This window comes from Coptis chinensis, chromosome 9 (assembly GCF_015680905.1).
Source record: "Coptis chinensis isolate HL-2020 chromosome 9, ASM1568090v1, whole genome shotgun sequence".
NCBI classification, from domain to species: Eukaryota; Viridiplantae; Streptophyta; class Magnoliopsida; order Ranunculales; family Ranunculaceae; genus Coptis; species Coptis chinensis.
This window is the reverse complement of record NC_141464.1, coordinates 58,207,179-58,227,789: the sequence shown is the minus strand read 5'-3', so window position 1 is coordinate 58,227,789 and position 20,611 is coordinate 58,207,179. Positions and strand designations below refer to the sequence as shown.

The following is a 20,611-nucleotide window of genomic DNA, read 5'->3' as shown; positions in this document are numbered from 1 at the left end:
TGTTCGTTGTCTTTTGACTGGCATGAATGTCCTAAAATCTTATTGGCATATGGTTGTTCTTATTGCTACGTATCTTCTCAACCGCACTCCAAGTCGTGTTTTACATGGTAAATCCCCTCTCTATCTTCTTCATCCTGATAGAGTTTTATTCTCTATTGTTCCCAGAGTATTTGGTTGTGTGTGTTCCTTGCAAAATCGGAGCCCTACTTATACAAAGTTAGATGATAAAACTATTAAACACTTAATGGGCATAATGTACAACGTACTTTACATCTTTTTGCAATTTAGATGCTTTACTTTTTTTTTTTGCACTGGAGTACTTTGTACAATGGTTTTTCTTTCAAGTAACGGCCATGGGCCAAATTCCGGTCAAAAAATGCTGACATGTAATTTTTTTTTGCTACTGTGGCGTCATATCACAGTTTGGTATGCCACAATAGCTGAAAATAGCACATGAAAGGCACGTGACCCATTTTACTCTCCTTCCCCATTTTTTTCTTGCCCATTTAACCTTTTTTGAAAATTAAAGTGGGTATGGCTGAAAAGACATCAACTAACAAGTGTCAAAACCTAATAAACCATGCATAAATGTTGCCTTGTAAATTGAAATTATTTTAAATTTGAATATATGTGTGAGGATTGAAAAATGGATTAATCAGTTGGATGTATTTATTGGCTTAAATTGCTATAAAAACTTAAACAGACTGTTTTTTTTTGCTAGGTAAGAACTCAAACAGGCTATAGTTAGATTTATGTAGTGAAAACAAATAATGGGAAGGGAAAGGTATTTGAAATTCAAGGAGATAGTAAACAATTTGATAAATCAGTTGAAGCAGTTTGAAAAATAATGCAAACAAAGAATGGTAGGAGGATATTTATGGAGATTGCGATGGAAGATGATTAGATATGTTTGAAAGTTTGTACTGACTGTGGCAGAATTTGTTGTATTGAAATGATGGAAGAGAATGGAGAGGGAAGTGAAGCTCGATGAGAACGAGAACCAAGTCCAGAAGTTCCACCAGGATTTGAGAGACCTCAGAGATGGCTTAGAAGATCACCTAGGCTAGCAGAAGCAGCAACAGTATCACCAGCAACACAATTAGCAACACCAACAGTAGCAGGGCCATCTAGGTAGCAAGTTAAAGAGGTTGTGTTGGCTCTAAATGCTGCTGGTGTATGCATGACGAGCATGATGAAGAAGAGGTTGTGTTGATTGAAGTGTTGTTGTGGTGTTTGAAGTTAGGCTTGGACCTATGTGTCATGTTCTAGGTTTAGTTTTTGTGTGTTATGTTTATTTTAATTTCACAGTCAAGTGTGTCATGCTTTAGGTTTAGATTTTTTGTTTTAAGTTTGTTTGTTTCCTATTGTAAGAGGATTTATGTGAACTGGTTTCGTAGAGAAGAAGTTGTGAATTTGGTATTTAATTTCTTTTTTTCAGTTTTTAAGAAAAAAAAAACGTGTTTCTCACGTGCCTTATGAATGCCACCTAATGAAATAAATGGACACGTTGTGTATTCCGGTGGCCACATCAGCATTGACCGACTAGAATTGAGTCAAAGTCTAAAAGTGCAAATAAACTAATTGTACATAGTACTACAGTGCAAAAAAAAAAAGTAAATTAACTAAATTGCAAAAACATGTATAGTTCATTGTACATTATGCCCATTAAGTGAACTATTAAATATATATTTATAAGGTACACTCATTTCTCAAAATGATATGGGTGTTATGATCCTTTAACACAAAAGTTATATTATACTATGGTGTTATATCCTCATATTTTATTCTTATAATTCTCAAGTAATGATACAGTGCTTCTCACTGTATCATATACTCCAACTCCCTCCCTCAAGCTCAATGATAATTTTCTGAAAAATCATCTTGAGCTTGCAAGAAACAATTTAGTGCCAAGATTCAGCAGTAAAGTACACCGATAAACAAACTCCGGACACACGTCTCAATAGCTTCAGCAAGGGCTTCTCTTCATGGGAAAGCACCAACAAGATTGGACTCCTCTTCATAAGGTAGAACCAACAAAAAAGGCTTCTCATCATGAGGTAGCAAAAACAATGGAATATATCAAGCCATGGTGACGATTGCCCACCAAGAACCAGCACTAAATCCACCAAAGAGAGGACAACAACAAAGAAACTTTATAAAAAAAAAAAACGTTATCTGAGAGCTCCTTATTAGCAAAATATGCGGAAACGAAAAACAAAAACAAATTAGAAACATGACTAATTCCTGCTAATATAATACCAACTAGAAAATTGAGATACATGGAATAGACTATTTCATTATGATGATCAAGAAGAAGAACAAGATCAAGAATAAGTAAAATATGTTTCATAATTCTTGTTATATTAATCAACTCATTATGAGTTTAAATAAAGAAATTACATCACATTAATAAGGAAATAAATCTTATCAAATATACTAATTTAAATTTTCTATCATGTAGATGTATTCCATAATCTGGAGATATCCTAGATATATTTCTACATTACATTCTTAACTTGATATCATAGCATAGTACCATGTAGAGATATCCTCATATTTTATTTTTATAATTTTCACTGTATCATATACTCCAACAGTTAATGGTGTGCAATTGAATGTCAACTTAAATAGGAAGTGTTTATAAAAAAAAACTTAAATAGGTGGTTGCGATCGTTGCCTATGCATGTCAAATACTTTCGACGCTGACATAGTGATATATAAATTTTTGTAATCGTGTATAGATTGTCGAAACATGCTTAGAAGTGCTTTATTCATTGTTGGAGAGATTGGAGGAATGACTATGAAAATGCATGGACTCAAAACAGGAAGAAACTTAGAGCATCATCAACGCGTTGCTAAATTTTTTTGTGACACATCAGCTTTTTTCCTCGATCCAAATTGCTAAAAACGTGTCAAGTACCAACACATTTGGACAAAATTTGGGGTTTCTATTTCGGACGGGAATAGTTGTCCGGTTCCAGCCGTTTGGGCTAAAAAAAATCCAGCCGTTTTAATTTGTTATTTTAATTTTTTATTAAAAGAAAATTGAAAAAATTCTAGACGGCAAAACTTGTCTCGTTCTAATTTCTTGGGCCCTACATCCAAAATTGAGCGGTTTTAATTTTTCAATTACAAAAAAGAAAAAATTTATGAACGGCAAAACTTGTCCCGTGCAGCTCATTTTTATTTTTCTCACGAATTTGGTTTGGAATTTGACAATTGTTAGAATACAAATCGTGTTTTGGCAGCGTGTTGGGGGTCGAAATTACCAAAATCATTTCCATATGTCACATTAGACCGCGAGATTGAGGGACAGGTGGAGGGTCAGGAGAGAATGGGAGGGGGTATAAAGAGAATAGTGAAGAGAGGAGAAAGAGGGAGGTTGAAAAGGAGAGGGAGATTGAGAGAGTGAAAAGAGGTCCATACATTTGGCGCCGTCTGTGGGGAAGATCAAAGAGAGTAAAGAAATGGCAATGAAAGTGAAAAGAGGTGTGGGCAGACCGAGAAAGGCGGTGGTTGCCGATGAGGATGTGGAGTCAGTAAGGAGTGAAGGGGAGAGCGAGGCGGGGAAGAGACAATGGTGGCGGATTCGGAGGAAATGAGACTGTTACATGAGGAAATAGCAAGGTTGAGGGAAGAAAATGAAGGACTATGGAGGGAGAAGGAGACCATAAAGGAGTCTGAGAGGGAGGCGTCGGAATCAGAGAAAGAGAAGGAGGGGAGGCTGAACGTGGCGGATCAGGCGGTGGCGGGACTCACAAAGGAGCAAGTTAGAGAAATTATTGCTAGTGATCTGAAAGCAAACCGGGAGCAGGCCAAAGGCGCGGGAGGAGCAGCGAGCCAGGTGGTGGTAGGATTAAACCGCAATCCGTTGGCGGACGCGGTTTGGAAATTCGAGGTTCCTAAGAGATTCAACCAGCCTAGGTTTGAGAGATATGATTGGACTGGAGACCCAGCAGACCACATCCATAATTTTAGGCAACAGATGCCACTATGGCAGGAACCGCGGTATGATGGGTTGCGTTGCATGATGTTCCCCGCGAGCTTAAAAGGAGGAGCGTCGGACTGGTATTACTGGTTACTGTCTAAGAGCATAAACAACTTTCAGGAGTTGGAGCAGGCTTTCATAGATCATTTCATACGTCAAAAGAAGCGGGTAGTAGACATCGCAGCCTTGTTTAATGTAAGACAGAGATCCGCGGATTCGGTGATGGATTTCTTGTGCAGATTCAAGGTAGAGACCTTGAAGGTGGAGAACTTGAACGAAAGAACTACAGTGATAGCGTTTGAGCAAGGTTTACGTCCGGGGATGAGGGTACATGAGTCGGTAGCCAAAAATGAAATTGCGACATTACAGGATCTATACCCGAGGGTGGAAAAATATATCAGGTATGAAGATACTATGTAGAAAGAAATGAAAAGGCCGGGAAAGGCAGTGTTGTCATTGGATGGGGGTGAGGATCGTCGGCGATATGAGTCTTCAGACAATGGAGGCAGCGGGTATCGGGGGTACTCGTCGCGGCCCGAAAGGGGCAGAGAAGTGGCCAGGAGGGAAAACTAAGAGAGGAAGCCTTACAGGGAAGCGAAGCAAGTGCCACTGAACAAGCCGTTTAGCGAGATATTGCCTTTAATTCAGAATCTGCAGGGGTATGAGGGGCCGCGAACCAAGCCAGCGGACTTTAGTTTTTATGAGAATTAAACTACATACTGACTTAGATTCATGGACTTTAGTTTTGGGCTTTTGAGGATTGATCAGTTTGATTTGCCTTGTGAGTTGGACACAAATAATTATGCATGATATTTGGACTTGAGTTGTTCTTTCTTTTTAAATTCATTTCATTTTGACATTGGTAGAATGGACATATAATTTGATTATTTATTTACTATTTATATTGTGCACAAATGGAAATAATGCGTGCCTTTGATGGGGAATTGAGTTCACATAAATATATTGAATGAATACGTTACATGATTGATTACTATTATGAGTTGCTACTTAAATGAATTGTAATATTTATGAAGGCTTGAGATATTCCATATAGTGTAGTGCAATATATGATTGACACGTGAAATAATAAGTTTTGAGATTTGATATAGAGATGCTTGGATATCGTGCAATGAATAGTATTCGCACGTGATAATGTGGATTTTTATTATAACGAGAAATGTTGAGCTTCAATACAATTAAGTATACTGGCATAAGATAGAACAAGAATTATTATTGAGATTTTCCAAATATGGTGGCTTAGTGCAATAATATATTTGGCACGTGATAGAGTGAAATGGTTATGAGATACTTAAGTATGACACCTGAATAAATTATGTAACGACAATCCTAGAATCTAGCTACCATAACTCATATGATTTGGCCCTAGTGATGGGCGTATGTGATATGATTGGCCCTTCTAGCATTTCAGTGAATCTGAATGGCCCTTCTGGCATAAGTAATTTGATTGGCCCTTCTGCCATTTATGTGAATCTGAATGGCCTTTCTGGCGTAGCCAAATAGTGGCTTGATTATTCTGTTCGCAAAATTAGAACGAGACGCGCGATATTTTTATGCCGAATAGTGGCAGTACTCACATAATGGCTTTCGTGTGAGGGTTACCTAGTATGCGATATCCCGCTTAGGGTAGCTACACACGGAGTGGTTCATTATGTGAGGGGAGGCATGTGGATGTACATGTTCGGCGTTGGGTACCAATTGTGGTAGCCAGGGAAACTAGGTAAGACATAGATACGACGTGATTTTAGGGACACGCAAAGAAAGCCTTAAATAATAAAATTATAGTAATATGTTGGTTAATGATATATCTTTAAATATATGATTGTATATAGTTTTGCAGAAGGGTGGGTCAAACTAATTACTTGTGCAGAGACAACCTACTCTGTAATTAAGCATGAAATGCGGTAAGTATATGTAAGAACCAAAAACCTCGCAGGAATAAAGCTACCAAATACTACAATACCACCTCTCAGTTTTTCTCTCCCTCTCCCTCTTTTCTCTATTTTTCTTTTCCTCTTCCTCGTCCTCTTGGGAGCAGCCTCCTCTTCTTCTCTTTTCTCTTTCCCTTTTATACCCTTTCCCCCTCAATCTGGGCCATCTAGCTGTCCCTTCATTTGACGGCCTCCTGTCAGCCGTACCCCGGCCACGTCTGCCCTAGGGTTTTGCAGACCGATTCCCCTGCTCCCTAGCCCACCCATTTATATTGCCTCCCTCCCTATTTAACCCACTCCTCTGTTATAAAATGGGCCACTACAAATACCCCTTCTCGACTTCGCAGTCATATTATTGGCCCGAAGTTGAGAATTTCCACCATTCTATCTCCCCTTCAATTAATATATGTCCATTTTGTGAAGCGTGTGATGTGAAAGATACTCATCACGCGTGTTCTTTCTGGCGGCCCCTGGTTACATGTGCGACCACGTGTCGTCCTTCTGCTGGTGCATAAGCTGTTGCTTCGTTTTCCTCACCGCCCAAAATTACCCTTTTGCTCTCAACCTATTTAAATCCCTCACACTTCTTCTTATTCCCTCACTTTCTTTTCCATTGTCTACTCTCCTTCTATCCCTTTGCTCAAACTCCCCATTTTTCTTCTTCCCCAAATCTTCACCGGTGCGCGCGTGTTTCTCAGTAGTAGTCTCCCCTATACTTTTCGTCCCTCCGTCTATCCCTCACGACTTCACCAACTCCTTTTCACCATTGATCGGTACGTACTCTTGGTCTTTTCTCTCTTTAGTTGAACTGTCTTTTCCTTTCTCATTTTGATATAATTCGATTCCAAGAATCTGTTCATCTTCTTTTCGATGTCGGGACGCGACTCTGGTGACTCGTCTTCTTCCTGTCCAATGGGCGCCTCCTCTCCCTCTCCTCCTACTTCCCCTGTCGTACCGTCCACCTCCAGTCGACCCACTACTTTATTGCCGCCTCCCCCTAGATCTCGTAGACCTAATTTGGACGCCATTAGAGCCGCCTACGGTGTTCCAGCCGACGTGGTATTAGAACACATGTCCTCTGTCACCCACTACCCCCATTTGGTTCCCTACAGACCGGGGTCTCTTGTCATCACCGTAGGTCAAATAGTTGACTGTCAGCGGATTCCCCTTACTCTTCTGGATGTTGAAGTTTGCAACCATTTCAACATCCCCCCTTGTCAAGGTATAGGTAATTTTTGGCGAATAATGTATGCCGCGAATTCCTACAAAACAAGACCCGTATACCCAAGATTACCAGTCGCGATATCTACTCTCAATACTACCTCAAGACCAGTACCAAGGATGTCAGCATTGGCTATCAGTCCTTCTGCGTCCGTCCTAAAAAACAATCTTTCCTTCTTAAGCTTACCACCTCCGACAAAGTTTGGCACCATTATCCGCTCTACGTCTCAGGCAACTTTCTGTCCGCGCACATTCCCTCTACCCTGATTCTTAACCACCTCGCCTTCCGACTCCGCGGTGAGCATCGTAGTTCTTTCTCCGCTTTTCCCTTTGTTTCTTTTCTTTGGAATGTTTTCCCTCTGATCTGCTAACTCACCTCTGTTCTTATTTACAAGTTGGCGACCAGATTCCAAATCCAGGATTTACGACAACATTTCCTGTCCCATATTCGCCCAGCTCCGCGACCTTGGATCTGCTCAAGATGATTTTTTGGGTATTCATCCCTCCACCGCTACTCCCTTATTGCCCATTCCCGCTCTCAACACCTTCCGCGGCTTAACAGGTCCCTTTTTTCGACCTCCCCCTCCCAAGGAATGAAAGCCCCGCGCATCTCCACCTTCCAAGAAGAGGTCTCGTACCCATACTTCGCACCGCCCCCATCCTCGAACATCCTCCCATTCGTCTGCCTCCCATGATCCTCAAGAATGCCACCCTTCCTCTACCCCCAACGATATCCCTTCCTACTGCTATATCTCCCACTGGGATGACCAGTTCACCTCTCACCCTTCACCTACTGTAGACATGGATGTCCACAAGCAAAAATTATTCGATAGCGACTCTGATGATGACGTGATGGAAATTCCCCCCGCCGACATGCAAGCGCCTGCTGATCAGCCGCCAGCCGAGAGGCCGCGGCCACCCACCTCTAACAAGCCTGTCTCTACAACTGATTAGACCCCCATGCCGGAAGGCCCAACCCCTCCTTCTTCACCCTTTCATCCAGCTGCCTCCTCTCCCTGCACTTGCCGACTTGGTAAGGAGCCCACTCAGCCTGTCGACCCGGCCTCCAGTTGAGGACTTCTGTCCCATTTTCAATATGCGAAACCAAAAAGTAAACACCGCGGACTCCGCTCTGGACAAAGCTGTTGTGGCCTCCTCCTTGTTTTACAATGCCCATCTGCCCAAGGACATTACCTATGCGGATGGGGGTTCATTTGATTCACACCGCACTTCATTGTACACCAACTGGGAACGGGTACCACTTCCTTTTTTATTTATTTATTTATTTATTTTTAACCCTTTACCTTTTGATCCAGGTGAGTCTAGACATCTCCTTTATGATCCGCGGCTTTCTCCGTGCCCGGAATAAGGTGACCGCCCTGGAGCAGAGCTCAACGGCCCTGTTGGCTTGCGAGCGTCTTATGCCAGTCTTCAGTCAGACCTAGCCGCCGCCCATTTGGCCAAAGTCCAGGCTCAAGATGAACTGACCGTGGCTGAAGTCTCCCACCAGTGGTACATGGACTCCGTCAATGAACGCATGTGCTGTCAAAGAGAAGAACTTCTTCAGCACCACCTGCTCGACTCAAACGCCCTCACCCAATAGTATCAAAAGGCCGTGGACGCCCTGAACCAAGCCCACCAAGACCGTGGACGTGGACGCCCTGAAACTGCCAAGATTCTGGAGCAGCACCAACTGGATATGACGACTCTTCGCGACCGTTTCAAAACTCTGGCTAAGAAGAGGGTGGCTCGAAAGGTCCAGGCGGAACTCGACCGGCTCACTCAAGAGGGCCGCCTTCTCCCCAACAAACCTACTGTCTCGGTGGCTGGACCCTCTGATGCTACCGCCGACCATACTGAGGCCGCCGACCCTTCTGGCATCCCAGAGAATCTCGTGATGGGCGTAGACCCCCTTCCAGCTGCCGTCGTTGAAGAGTCCCATGCTGCTGCCGTTGAAGGTGTTGTTGAAGAAGTTAACCTTGTTTCGTCCACCTAGGGAATGCCCTAGTTTTTCATGTGTATCACCATACTTTTATTAACTTGCGATCTAACTCACACCCTGTTTATGTATTCTATTATGTGATTGAGTTTTATATGGTTTCTGCCTTCTCCCCTGCAACCTTCTTTCATTTATTAGATTTGCTACATATATCTCTTGTCTCTAGTCTTTCCTTGCCTTTTCATTCACGTCTTCCAGCCATTTCCCTCCCTTGCGCTTTCTCTATCATAATCGTGCCCCCTCGGCGTATACAACCGCAGAATCTATATGGTCTGCGGCCCTTCCATGACCCTTCGTAACAACTCCTCTTGTTTCAGGCTCTTTCCACAGCTAGTGCCAGCGAAAGGCTTAAACCCTCTGCTGCTCCTCCTCCTGACACCCATAGAATCTGGTGGCCGATCCGCAGAGGGCTCATCCCGTGCTGCATATACACCCCTATGAGAAACCGACAGGGCCTCCCTCATTGCCCCATGTGTCTTTTACCTCTGGAACAACTCATTTTGCTCAGGGCCCTTTCCTAAGTCACTGTTAGCGAAGGGCTCATCCCCTCCGCTGCTTCTCTCTATTCAAGAGACAGATGGGGTCACTCTCATTGCCCCATGTGTCTTTCATATCCATGGTCCACGGAGGGCTCATCCCGCTCCGCGTGCTTGGTGCTTTCGGGACCTGCTAGAGCAACTCATCTTGCTCAGGGCCCTTTCCTACGTCACTGTCAGCGAAGGGATCATCCCCTCCGCTGCTTCTCTCTCTCTAGAAGACAGACGGGGTCATTCTCATTGCCCCATGTGTCTTTCACATTCATGGTCCGCGGAGGGCTCATCCAGCTCCGTGTGATCGGTGCTTCCGGGACCTGCTGGAGCAACTCTTCTTGCCCAGGGCCCTTTCCAAAGCTAATGTCAGCGAAGGGCTCATCCCTTCCGCTGCTTCTCTCTCACTCTAGGAGACAGATGTGTCACTCTCATTGCCCCATGTGTCTTTTGTGTTCGCATTCTCATTTAGATAGTTCGCCTAATAAACATATTTCTTTTCACAAAAGTTTTGCGGTTTTATATATTTACAAACAACTTTAGTCCTCTACTCGAGACCCTCTTTACATTGCTCTGAACTTCAGTACATTCACTTGTAAAACTTTTTTAACATTCTTACATTCCAAGGTCTCGCTATTAGCTTTCCTTCCAATGTCTGAAGCTTATAGGTTCCTGACCCTCCTTCCTCTATCATGGTGTACGGCCCTTCTCAGTTTGGACCCAATTTCCCGTCCTTTTCATCCTTAGTGCTTGGCGGAGCACCAATTCCCCTACCTTAAATTTCCGCGGTCTGACCCGCTTGTTGTATTGCCTCTATAACCTTCGATGATACTCTTCAAGACGGATGCGGGCTGCATCTCTTCTTTCTTCTGCAAATTCAAATCTCCAGCCAAAATGCGCCAATTTGATCCTTCTTCCACTGCCTTGGTTCTCCTGGTAGTCGCCACCAGTTCTGCGGGAATCACGGCCTGAATGTCGTACGCTAAGGTGAACGGGGTCTCTTTGGTGGTGGTCCGTGGTGTGGTTCTATAAGCCCAAAGAACATGATTCAACTCATCGGCCCACACGCCTTTCCTATCTTCCAATTTTCTTTTCAGATTGTTTAGTATCGTTTTGTTGGAATATTCCGCCTGCCCGTTACCTTCTGGGTTATAGGGAGCCGAAAACCCTTGTTTTACTTTGTAGGCTTCGAGCAACACCGCCACATTAGCTCCTGTAAACTGTGTCCCATTGTCTGCAATGATGGCATATGGTAGCCCAAACCGACATATGATGTTCTCCCACAGAAACTTAATCACCTGAGTCTCCTTTATCTACTGCAACGGGACGGCTTCTATCCATTTTGTGAAGTAGTCTGTGGCTGCCAACATATATCTTCTTTTGCCACTAGCCATGGGTAATGGCCCAACGATATCCAATGCCCACATGGAAAAGGGCCAAAGGCTAGAGACGTTATGCAGGGGCTCCGCAGGTGCAAATATCCATTGTGCAAATCTCTGACACTTGTCACACTTCTTGGCAAATTCGACTGCATCCCATTTCATATGAGGCTAGAAATAACCCTGCGTCAATAACCGATGTGTCGTCGTCCTCCTTGCAGAGTGGCTCCCATAATTCCCTTCGTGTAATTCTGCTACTTGTGATGATAATCGCGGCCCCAAGCATTTCAGCAGCGGTCCACTGAAGTTCTTCCTATACACTTCCCCTTCCATCAACACATACCTCTGAGACACCTGCTCCAACCTCCTTTTCTCGTTCCTATCAGTCACCTGCCCTCCTTCTAGAAAGTGCTTGATGGGATCCATCCACCCCCCTTCTTCTTCTGTAACATGGCGCACCCCCATCACTTCCTCTATGCTTGGCCTCTCCAATCTTTCCACTTTTATAGTTCTTTCCTCAGACCCCGACATGGCGGCGGTCACATATGGCAGAGCGTCTGCATGCCTATTCTCCCCTCGCCCTAGGTGTACAAACTGGAGTTTTGTAAATTTGCTAGCTCTTTGATGCACCACCTGCAAGTATTTGGCCATTCTTGGACATCGGGCCGCGAAACCACCATTTGCCTGACATACCACCAGATTTGAATCGGAATACACGATTAAGTCTTTCACTCCCAAATCTTCCGCCATTCTTAGCCCTGCTATAATGGCCTCGTACTCTGCTTCATTGCTGGATGCCGCGAAACTCAGTTTCATGGTCAACTCAATCCTGTTATTATCCGGCGTAACCAACACCACCCATATGTCGCTTCCTGCGTCTGTAGCTGACCCATCCGCAAACACTCTCCACCCATTCTGCTTATCCCAAGGATCTAGTTGATCGGGCACTCCCTCCCTGTCTGAGTCCATGACCATCTCCTCTCCCCACGTCGGGTCCTCTGCTGGGAATTCTGCCAAGAACAACGCGACAGCCTGAACTTTCTCCGCTATTCTTATCTTATACTGTATCTCGTAAGAGCTGAGCATCACTACCCATTTCAACATTTGGCCCGACTTCTTAGCCCTTAACGCTTGTTTAAGCGGCAGGTTGGTCACCACCACTATCGAGTGTGACTCAAAATACTGTTTCAACTTCATGGTGAAGAATATCAAGGCCAAGGCATATTTCTCCATTCTGATATACCGCGTCTCGGCGTCCAATAGTGTCTTGCTTTGGAAGTACACCGGCCTCTCCATTCTGTCCTCTAGCCTGACAAGAATGGAACTGACCGCATACTCGGTGACCCCCTAGGTACAGGTACAATTTATCCCCCTGCTCCGAGCGCGACAGTAATGGAGCTTTGCCCAAATACCTCTTCAACTCTTGAAATACCTCCTCACATTCCGGTGTGCACATGAAGTCCAGAGTACTTCTCAACAACCAATACAACGGTTTACATTTGTCTGATGACTTGGAAATGAATCTAGTCAATGCCGCGACTATCCCAGCGAGGCGCTGCACCTCTGTGACGTTCTGCGGCGACGACATCTCTACTAATGCTCTTATCTGTTCTGGATTAGCTTATATTCCTCTATGATTTACGATGTAGCCCAAGAACTTCTCGGTGGTCACCCCAAACGTGCATTTCTCTGGATTCAGCTTCAGATTGTGTTTCCGCAAAATCCCAAACGTTTCCCTCAATCCATTCAAATGTTCTCTCTCTGACATGCTTTTTTCCACCATATCGTCTATGTATATTTCCATCCCCCTCCTGATCTTGTTCTTGAATATTTTCTCCCCTAACCGCTGAAACGTAGCCCTGGCATTTTTCAGCCCAAAAGGCATCCTCGTGTAGCAATACGTGCCGCCTTCTACTACAAATGCTATTTTCTCCTGATTTGGCCCGTACATGGCGACCTGATTATACCCCATCAACGCATCCATGAATGAAAATATTTTGAACCCTGTTGTCCTATCCACCAACTCATCCACCCGCGGCATGGGGTCACTGTCTTTCGAGCACTCGGCATTCACATCCGTGAAATCCACGCACATCCGTACATTGCCATTCTTTTTTAGTACCGCCACCACATTGGATAACCAATCTGTGAACTCTACTTCTCGTATTATTCTGGCTCCTTTCAATCGTGCTACTTCCTCGCTAATGCCTGCTGCATACTTCGATCTAATACTCCTCAACTTTTGCCTTACTGGCTTTGCCTCCTTTCTCATGTGTAACCGATGACAGGCGAACTCAAGGTCCAACCCCGTAACCTCCTCAATGGTCCATGCAAACACGTCCCGGTTTTCTGACAAGAACTGAATCAAATCTCTTTTCCACCCATCCGTCAAGCGGGACCCTATCGCAGTGAACCTCTCTTCCTCCCCTCTTATATTCACCACTTCAATCTCGTCCAAAGTATTCGGCCTTGTTGCCGCATCCCCCTTCTCCTCCATCGCGGCGCACTGTAATTGCTATGCCTGCCTCTTCCTTGGATTTGAGCTTTCCTCGTCCGGCCCTCGGATCAACCACTTAACTGTACCCCTATGAATGTTCTTGGCTGTCACTTGATCTCCCTGCACTTCATACGTACCAGAGGGAGCCAGAAACCGTATCACTTGATAGTAAGTTGACGGGACGGCCTTCATCTCATGAATCCACCGTCTCCCTAGAATTGCATTATATTGGGATGATGAGTCCACCACCATGAATCGCGCAAACATAGTCACGGGACCTGTGGTTACTGGTAGTAAGAGCTCTCCCATTGGCTCAGTCATACTCCCATTAAATCCATATAAGTTAGTCCGTGGAGGCCTCAACTGTCTATGATCGATCCCCATTTCTTCCAACGCCCCTTTAAACAACAAATCAACGGCGCTGTCGCAATCCACCAATACCCTTTTCACCATATAATTGCCCAATGCCACCGTGATGACCAATGCGTCTTCATGGGGAGAATCCCTACCCAAAAATGCACTACTAAAGACTATCCTATCCCTGTCCTTCGCTTTCCCCACTCTTGCTCGTGATCTATTGGTACCCTCATTAACCTCCTGGATGCTCGCAGTTCTTCGCACTCTGTCTCTATGAGCGTTATGGCTTAATACTTCTCCACTAAATATCACATTAATGGTTCCTAAGATACGATCTTGTCACAGTATAGCCTCCTCGTTCTGTCCTCCCCTTTCCTTCTCGGTCGCTCCCCCCTTCCTTGTTTCCCTGTCTCTCTCTGTGGATAACATCGCCTTCCGGACCTCTTGGACTCCTTCTACATATTATCCTCGTATCGGATATACTTCTCTACCCGCGGATACAAATCATGCAATGTTGCAATCTCATTCTTCGCTACAGACTGGTGTACTCCTGTCCCTGGCTGCAACCCTTTCAAATGCAATCACTGCGGTCCTTTCATCCAGGTTTTTGACCTTCAATGTCTCAGCTTTGAACCAACACAGGTATTCCCTTACTGACTCCGCGGATCTTTGTCAAATGTTGAATAATGCCGCGATATCCACCACCCGCTTTTTCTGATGAATGAAATGATCTATAAACGCCTGTTCTAATTCTTGAAAACTTCTTATACTCCCAGCTGGTAGTCAATAATACCAATCCGACGCCCCCCTTTAAGGCTAGCGGGGAACATCATACATCGCAGTCCGTCATATCGAGATTCTTGCCAGAATGGCATTTGCTGTCGGAAATGGTGGATGTGATCCGCCGGATCGCCTTTTCCATCGTACCTTTCGAATCTAGGCTGGTTGAAATGCTTTGGGACTTCTGAAGCCCAAATGCCATCCGCCAATGGGTTGCGACTCAGGCCAGCCATCACCTGACTAGCTGCTCCCCCGTGACCCTTCGTCTGCTGCCGGTTAGCTTCCCTATCGTTATTTATCATTTCTTGCACCTGCTCCACCGTCAACCCGGTTACCGGATTTTCCACGAGATTCAGCTCATTATTCTCTTCCTCTTCCGCATCCTCGCTCGCCTCTTTATTCGTCTCTTCTTCTTCCCTTTCCATTTCCCTTCTTAATTCGTCATTCTCCTCTCTTAACCTCCCTATCTCTTCTCTCATGAGCCGCATCTCTTCCGCTTCCTATTCCTCTCTTCTATCTCCTTCTTCCCCAACCACTACCTCGGGCACCGGTTTGTGCAGCCACTTTCTTCGGTCTCCCTACCTATTTCTTAGGTGCCATCTCTCTCTTGCTTGTTGTCCCCACAGACGGCGCCAAATCTAAGAACCAAAAACCTCGCAGGAATAAAGCTACCAAATACTACAATACCACCTCTCAGTTTTTCTCTCTATCTCCCTCTTTTCTCTCTTTTTCTTTTCCTCTTCCTCCTCCTCTTCTCTCCTCTCTTTCCCTTTTATACCCCTTCCCCCTCAATCTGGGCCATCCAATTGTCCCTTCATCCTTCATCTGACGGCCTCTTGTCAGCCGTACCCCGGCGACGTCTGCCCTAGGGTTTTACAGACCGATTCCCCTGCTCCCCAGCCCACCTATTTATATTGCCTCCCTCCCTCTTTAACCCAGTCCTCTATTATAAAATGGGCCACTACAGTATAGAATATGCTTGGCTGGTTTTTAGTTTAGTTAGAATCTAAGGCGCCTCGGTGGAGGAACTAAATGTCTTTGTATTATGGTTGAGAAGCTAAGGCGCCTCAATGGAGGAACTACATGCCTTATTTATTATGCGTATGGTTTGTTGTGTGGTTAGTGGGATGTTAAGGCGCCTCAGTGGAGGAACCACCTGCCTAAATTTTTGTAATTAAGAATATTGTATTAGTCGTTGGAAGTTAAGGCACCTCGGTGGAGGAACTAAATGCCTTATGGATTGTGTATATATATGTATAAGTATAATTTGTATTTTAGAGTTACTCACACCAGCATTGTTTCTAATGCTAACCCGATTTGCATGTTTGCTTATCGGGTGTGTTCATTAAATGAACATAGTTGATAAGTCTTCACAGGTTTAATGTTGAAGAAGGTTGGGTGCTGCTTGTGATTTGTGTTAGCGTCGCATTCCGGATATGTTTTGTTTTTCCCTGGAGGTGCAATAGTTTTTCAGTTGAGATAAATGTTGTTTTGTATTTTCAGTTGTAATTATAATTAAAGAGTTGTTGAAAGGAGATTTGTAACCTAATCATAATTGTGAATTTTTGTAATGAAGAGGACTTTTGTTTATTTGAAATTTTTATTGGTTTTTAATTATCCGCATATTTAAACTGATTTTGGGTTTTTGGAAGTTAAGAGTGCATCACACCTCGAAAATTAAAGAGTCGGGAACAAATTTTATTTTTCCGATTTTGTCGAAATTCGGGGTGTGACAGAGTTAGTCAGTGACATAACGAACATGAGGAAGAGAAATAGGTAATTGAACTCACTGTGGGTCAGAAAGGTGAGGTGATTAAGAGTCACTGCAGGAGGTATATCTGCGGATAAAAAGTTACCAGAGACATGCAATGGGTAATGATGCTAGGTTTTATTTGAAGAGGTGATTCGCATAACGAAAGATTGTTTGTCGGGACGGACACAGAAAGAGTGGTAGCCTACACTCACGTCCTTGGTACTCTTGCATATATAATAGTGGGAAATTATATCGCAGAGGACTATCTTGGGCCCATGGTTTTTGTTGTAGTGGTTCGCGGCATACATAATATGCCAGAAATTGCCTATACCTTGGCAAGGGAGAATGTTGAAGTGGTTGCATACTTTGACATCTAATAAAGACAGCGGAAATCTCAAGCCCGAAACTATTTGACCGACAGTAGCCACTAGACATCCCGGTCTGTTGGGAACTAGATATGGGAAATGAGTCACGTCAAGCACGTGCTCGATGAGGACATTATCTGGTATGTCATAGCCAACCTTAATTGCTTCTAAATTGGGTCTATGAGATCTTGGGGGAGGCGGCGAAAGTTTAAAGGGCCGCCCCGTAGTGGAGGGGGCCACGGTGGAGTCTACAGGAGGAGGGGACACCCCCGTATCTGATCGTGAAGTAGTTGGATCCTCTAATTGGGAGCCCGACATAAAGGAAGAGTAAACTAAGATGAATAGTTACACGAAAGGAAATGTAAGAGTGAAAAGAAAAGAAAAGACAACCAACCTGATGTAAAGATCCAAAGGCGAGACACGCGTCCAAGCAAGCACCAGAAAGAGAAAGAAAGGGGAAGAAGAACTCCAAAAAGTAAAGTAGGCTGGCTGCAAGGAGGAGATGAAGATAGCAAGGGAGGAGTGGGTGGGGGCAAAAATGGCGTCTGAGGTAAAACAAGAAGAAGAGGGAGACCCTGTATGTACCACCATATTAGTACCCTTACTAATAGATTCCATTAGGGTCTTTACATTAAGTCTAAAAGACTGATCCTTGGTTACCTGGACGTCTCACAGTTCCAATTAGCCACTTGGACGGCTCACAATCCACTTAGCCACCTAGACATCTCACAATTCTAGTTAGCCACTTGGATGGCTCACAGTTCTAGTTAGCCACTTAGACGGCTCACATGTTGAGTTAAACATCTGGACGGCCCACAGGTCCAGCCAATCACCTGAGCCGGTCACATGTTTAGTTAACCAGTCCTCTCTAGTGAGAGTTCTTGTGCTCTCAGAACTCTTATTTTCTATTTCTATAAATAGGACTCTTCACTTAACAAAGAATTATGTTTTGGAGACTTGATTCTGGAAACATATTCTGGATACGTAGGCAACCATTAAAGGCACAGTCTCACTCTTTATACAACATCTTCCCTTGCAGATTCAATAGAGTGTCTGGGTAAATTCTTACCTAAACATAATTGCCATCGTCTGCGGTTCTTATTAATGTTCAATTCCCTCTTCCACGTATCTTTCTCAATCTTTGTCAATGGCTACTATAACAAGATCTCTAGCAAACAAGCAGGCAAGAGCACAACTATCTGAGGGAAACAATCAACAAAATGCTGAAGTTCGTGTCAATCAAGTTGCATCAAACCAATAGGCTCCACCTTTGTTGCTTCTAGTACCAAGACAGCGCAGATCTAAATTTCCAAGGTCACAAGCTCTAGTATCTTCTCCTCCTAATGATACAAATTCGCCAGATGCAGATAGAAATATGGTTGCAGATCCAAATGATATGGACACAGGTGATGAAGAAATGACCCTAGAGGCTCTGCATAACAAACTTAGAAGGGAAAAGGAGCATAATGCGGACTTGCAGAAGCAAATAAATAAAGAAAAGCAAGTACAGACAGACAACAATGATACTGCTTCATCTATTCCATCAAGAATCCCAAGATCTGAAGAAAACTGCAGTGTATTCCACCGCTTACAAAGCAATAGCGAACAATTCCGAACCACTGATGATGTCCCTGAGAATTGACCAAATCAATCCAGGCCAAGAAATATTTCAACAAATTTATTAAGGCAATTAAGGACTCCCGATGTCAATGGTCGTAATAGCAGGCGTGATGGACAACATCATAGGGCACATACCAGTCGCCGTATCTCCCCAAGGGAGTCTAATTCACACCCAACAAGCTACCAGCCATACTATCGAGGTAATACAAACCTCGTAAGCCAGGATAGCAGCACATTACGGCGGTCAGATCGGATGATACCACCCAACAATAGAACTCACTTGGGGCAATCGAGTTGTGACCTTAGGCAAGATCTGAATCACGACCTAAGACTTTACTTGAATGAAAGGAATCAGTGCATAAGACAACTTGAAGACCGACATAGAGATAACACTCATCATATAGATTACTCTCAAGTGCACCGAGACATTTCAAACTTCTGTCACAGGTCTCACAGTCCAGAGCACCCAATGTTTCCAAATATAGGCAACAACTGGGGGCAGGCGCATGTGACACAAGGTCCAGAAGTTCAACCACAAATCGTCCATCGCCAAACAAATGTAGGAATAACATATACTGAACAGCAGATTAAAGACATTGTTAAAAAGGCAATGAATAATACTGATCTAGCGGAAAAACACTAGAAAGACTTAGCCGTAAATGAAGACATCGTTGAACGTTTTTCCTGGCGTATTCAAAATGCAGAACATTAGGAAGGATTCAAATAGGCAGAGTTGCCTAAGTATGATGAAGTAGAAGGTGATCCAAACAACCATGTTATGGAGTTCAAAAGCAGGCTAGTTCTTTGGAGTAAGGATGACGCTCTCTTTTGCAAACTTTTTCCGACAACCCTAAAAGGGGAAGCTTTGCGATGGCTATCGAAAATCCCAGCTAGATCTATCGAATCTTTCCAGGAGTTAGAATATCAGTTCATAGATCGATTTCAACATAATTGGACTTGTCCTAAAGATGTCAATATCTTGCTAAACACAAAACAACAGAAGGATAAAACACTTGCAAAATTCGTTGTCCGATTTCGCCAAATCCAAGAAGGTGTCACAAATGTGCCAGCTATGATGATCATTCACGCATTCAAAGAAGCTCTCCGTTTTGATACTAACAGAATATATAACTCACTGGTAAGAGATCCTCCCCAGACGAAATCTGACTTGTTCACACAAACACTACAGTTCATCAATGTTGAAATAGATGCGGCAGCACGAACTTCAAGGGACAAAGATTTTCGAGGTAAAGAATCTACAGATACCAAAAGCAAGTAGAAATAAAAGCAAGACTAATATGATGTATGTACCACCATATTAGTACCCTTACTAATGGATTCTATTAGGGTCTTTATATTAAGTCTAAAAGACCGATCCTTGGTTACCTGGATGGCTCACAGTCCACTTAGACGGCTCACAGTTCTAGTTAGTCACTTAGACGACTCACATGCTAAGTTTGACATCTGGACGGCCCACAGGTCCTATCAATCACCTGAGTCGGTCATATGTTCAGTTAACCAATCCTATCTAGTGAGAGTCCTTATGCTCTCAGAACTCTTATTTTCTATTTCTATAAATAGGACTCTTCACTTAACAAAGAACTACATTTTGGAGACTTGATTATGAAAACATATTTTGGATACGTAGGCATCCATTAAAGGCACAGTCTCACTCTTTATACAACATCTTCCCTTGTAGATTCAATAGAGTGTCTGGGTAAATTCTTACCCAAACAGACGTAAATGAAAGAGAGAGATAGGGAGCGAGCGGGATTTGAAGAGAAAGGGGATAAAAAGGTAAAAACAGTAGAGCAGAAACCAAGGGGCTGATAGTTGAACCAGAGGAAGCGCGACACGTGGGGGAGCGAGAAACAAGGCGATTCAAGTACTGAACACGTGGGACACGTGGAAGAGTAATAATTGAGCGTGGAACAAAAGCCAAGAAAAAAGGCGGGAAAAGATGGTTTCTCGACTCCGCAAACACTCGGGAGGTTCGCAGACTCGAGAGGGGGCATTGTAGCGACCCAAATCATGACTGCCGTAATATCAGCGATAAGAGGGGGCATTGTAACGACCCAAATCCCAGCCGAGTTGCGGCCACCTGAGTATAGAGAGAGAGAGAGAGAAGGGAACCTATGGGGCACTGAGTTGACAAGCGAAGGCCGTGAGTCTGAGG

At 44.0% G+C, this 20,611-nt stretch overlaps 1 protein-coding gene across 1 annotated transcript; it reads right to left on the bottom strand.

Moving 5' to 3' along the window:
- Positions 1-11,234: 11,234 nt before the first annotated feature.
- Positions 11,235-12,149, bottom strand: LOC147476953 (uncharacterized). Its single transcript, XM_086585876.1, has one exon. It carries the CDS (start codon positions 12,147-12,149, stop codon positions 11,235-11,237), a length of 915 nt encoding a protein of 304 aa, XP_086442002.1.
- Positions 12,150-20,611: the final 8,462 nt, after the last annotated feature.

What these genes read in the sequence shown, in the direction of transcription:
- LOC147476953 (XM_086585876.1), bottom strand. Translation starts at nt 12,149, where the DNA reads ATGCTCAGCTCTTACGAGATACAGTATAAGATAAGAATAGCGGAGAAA.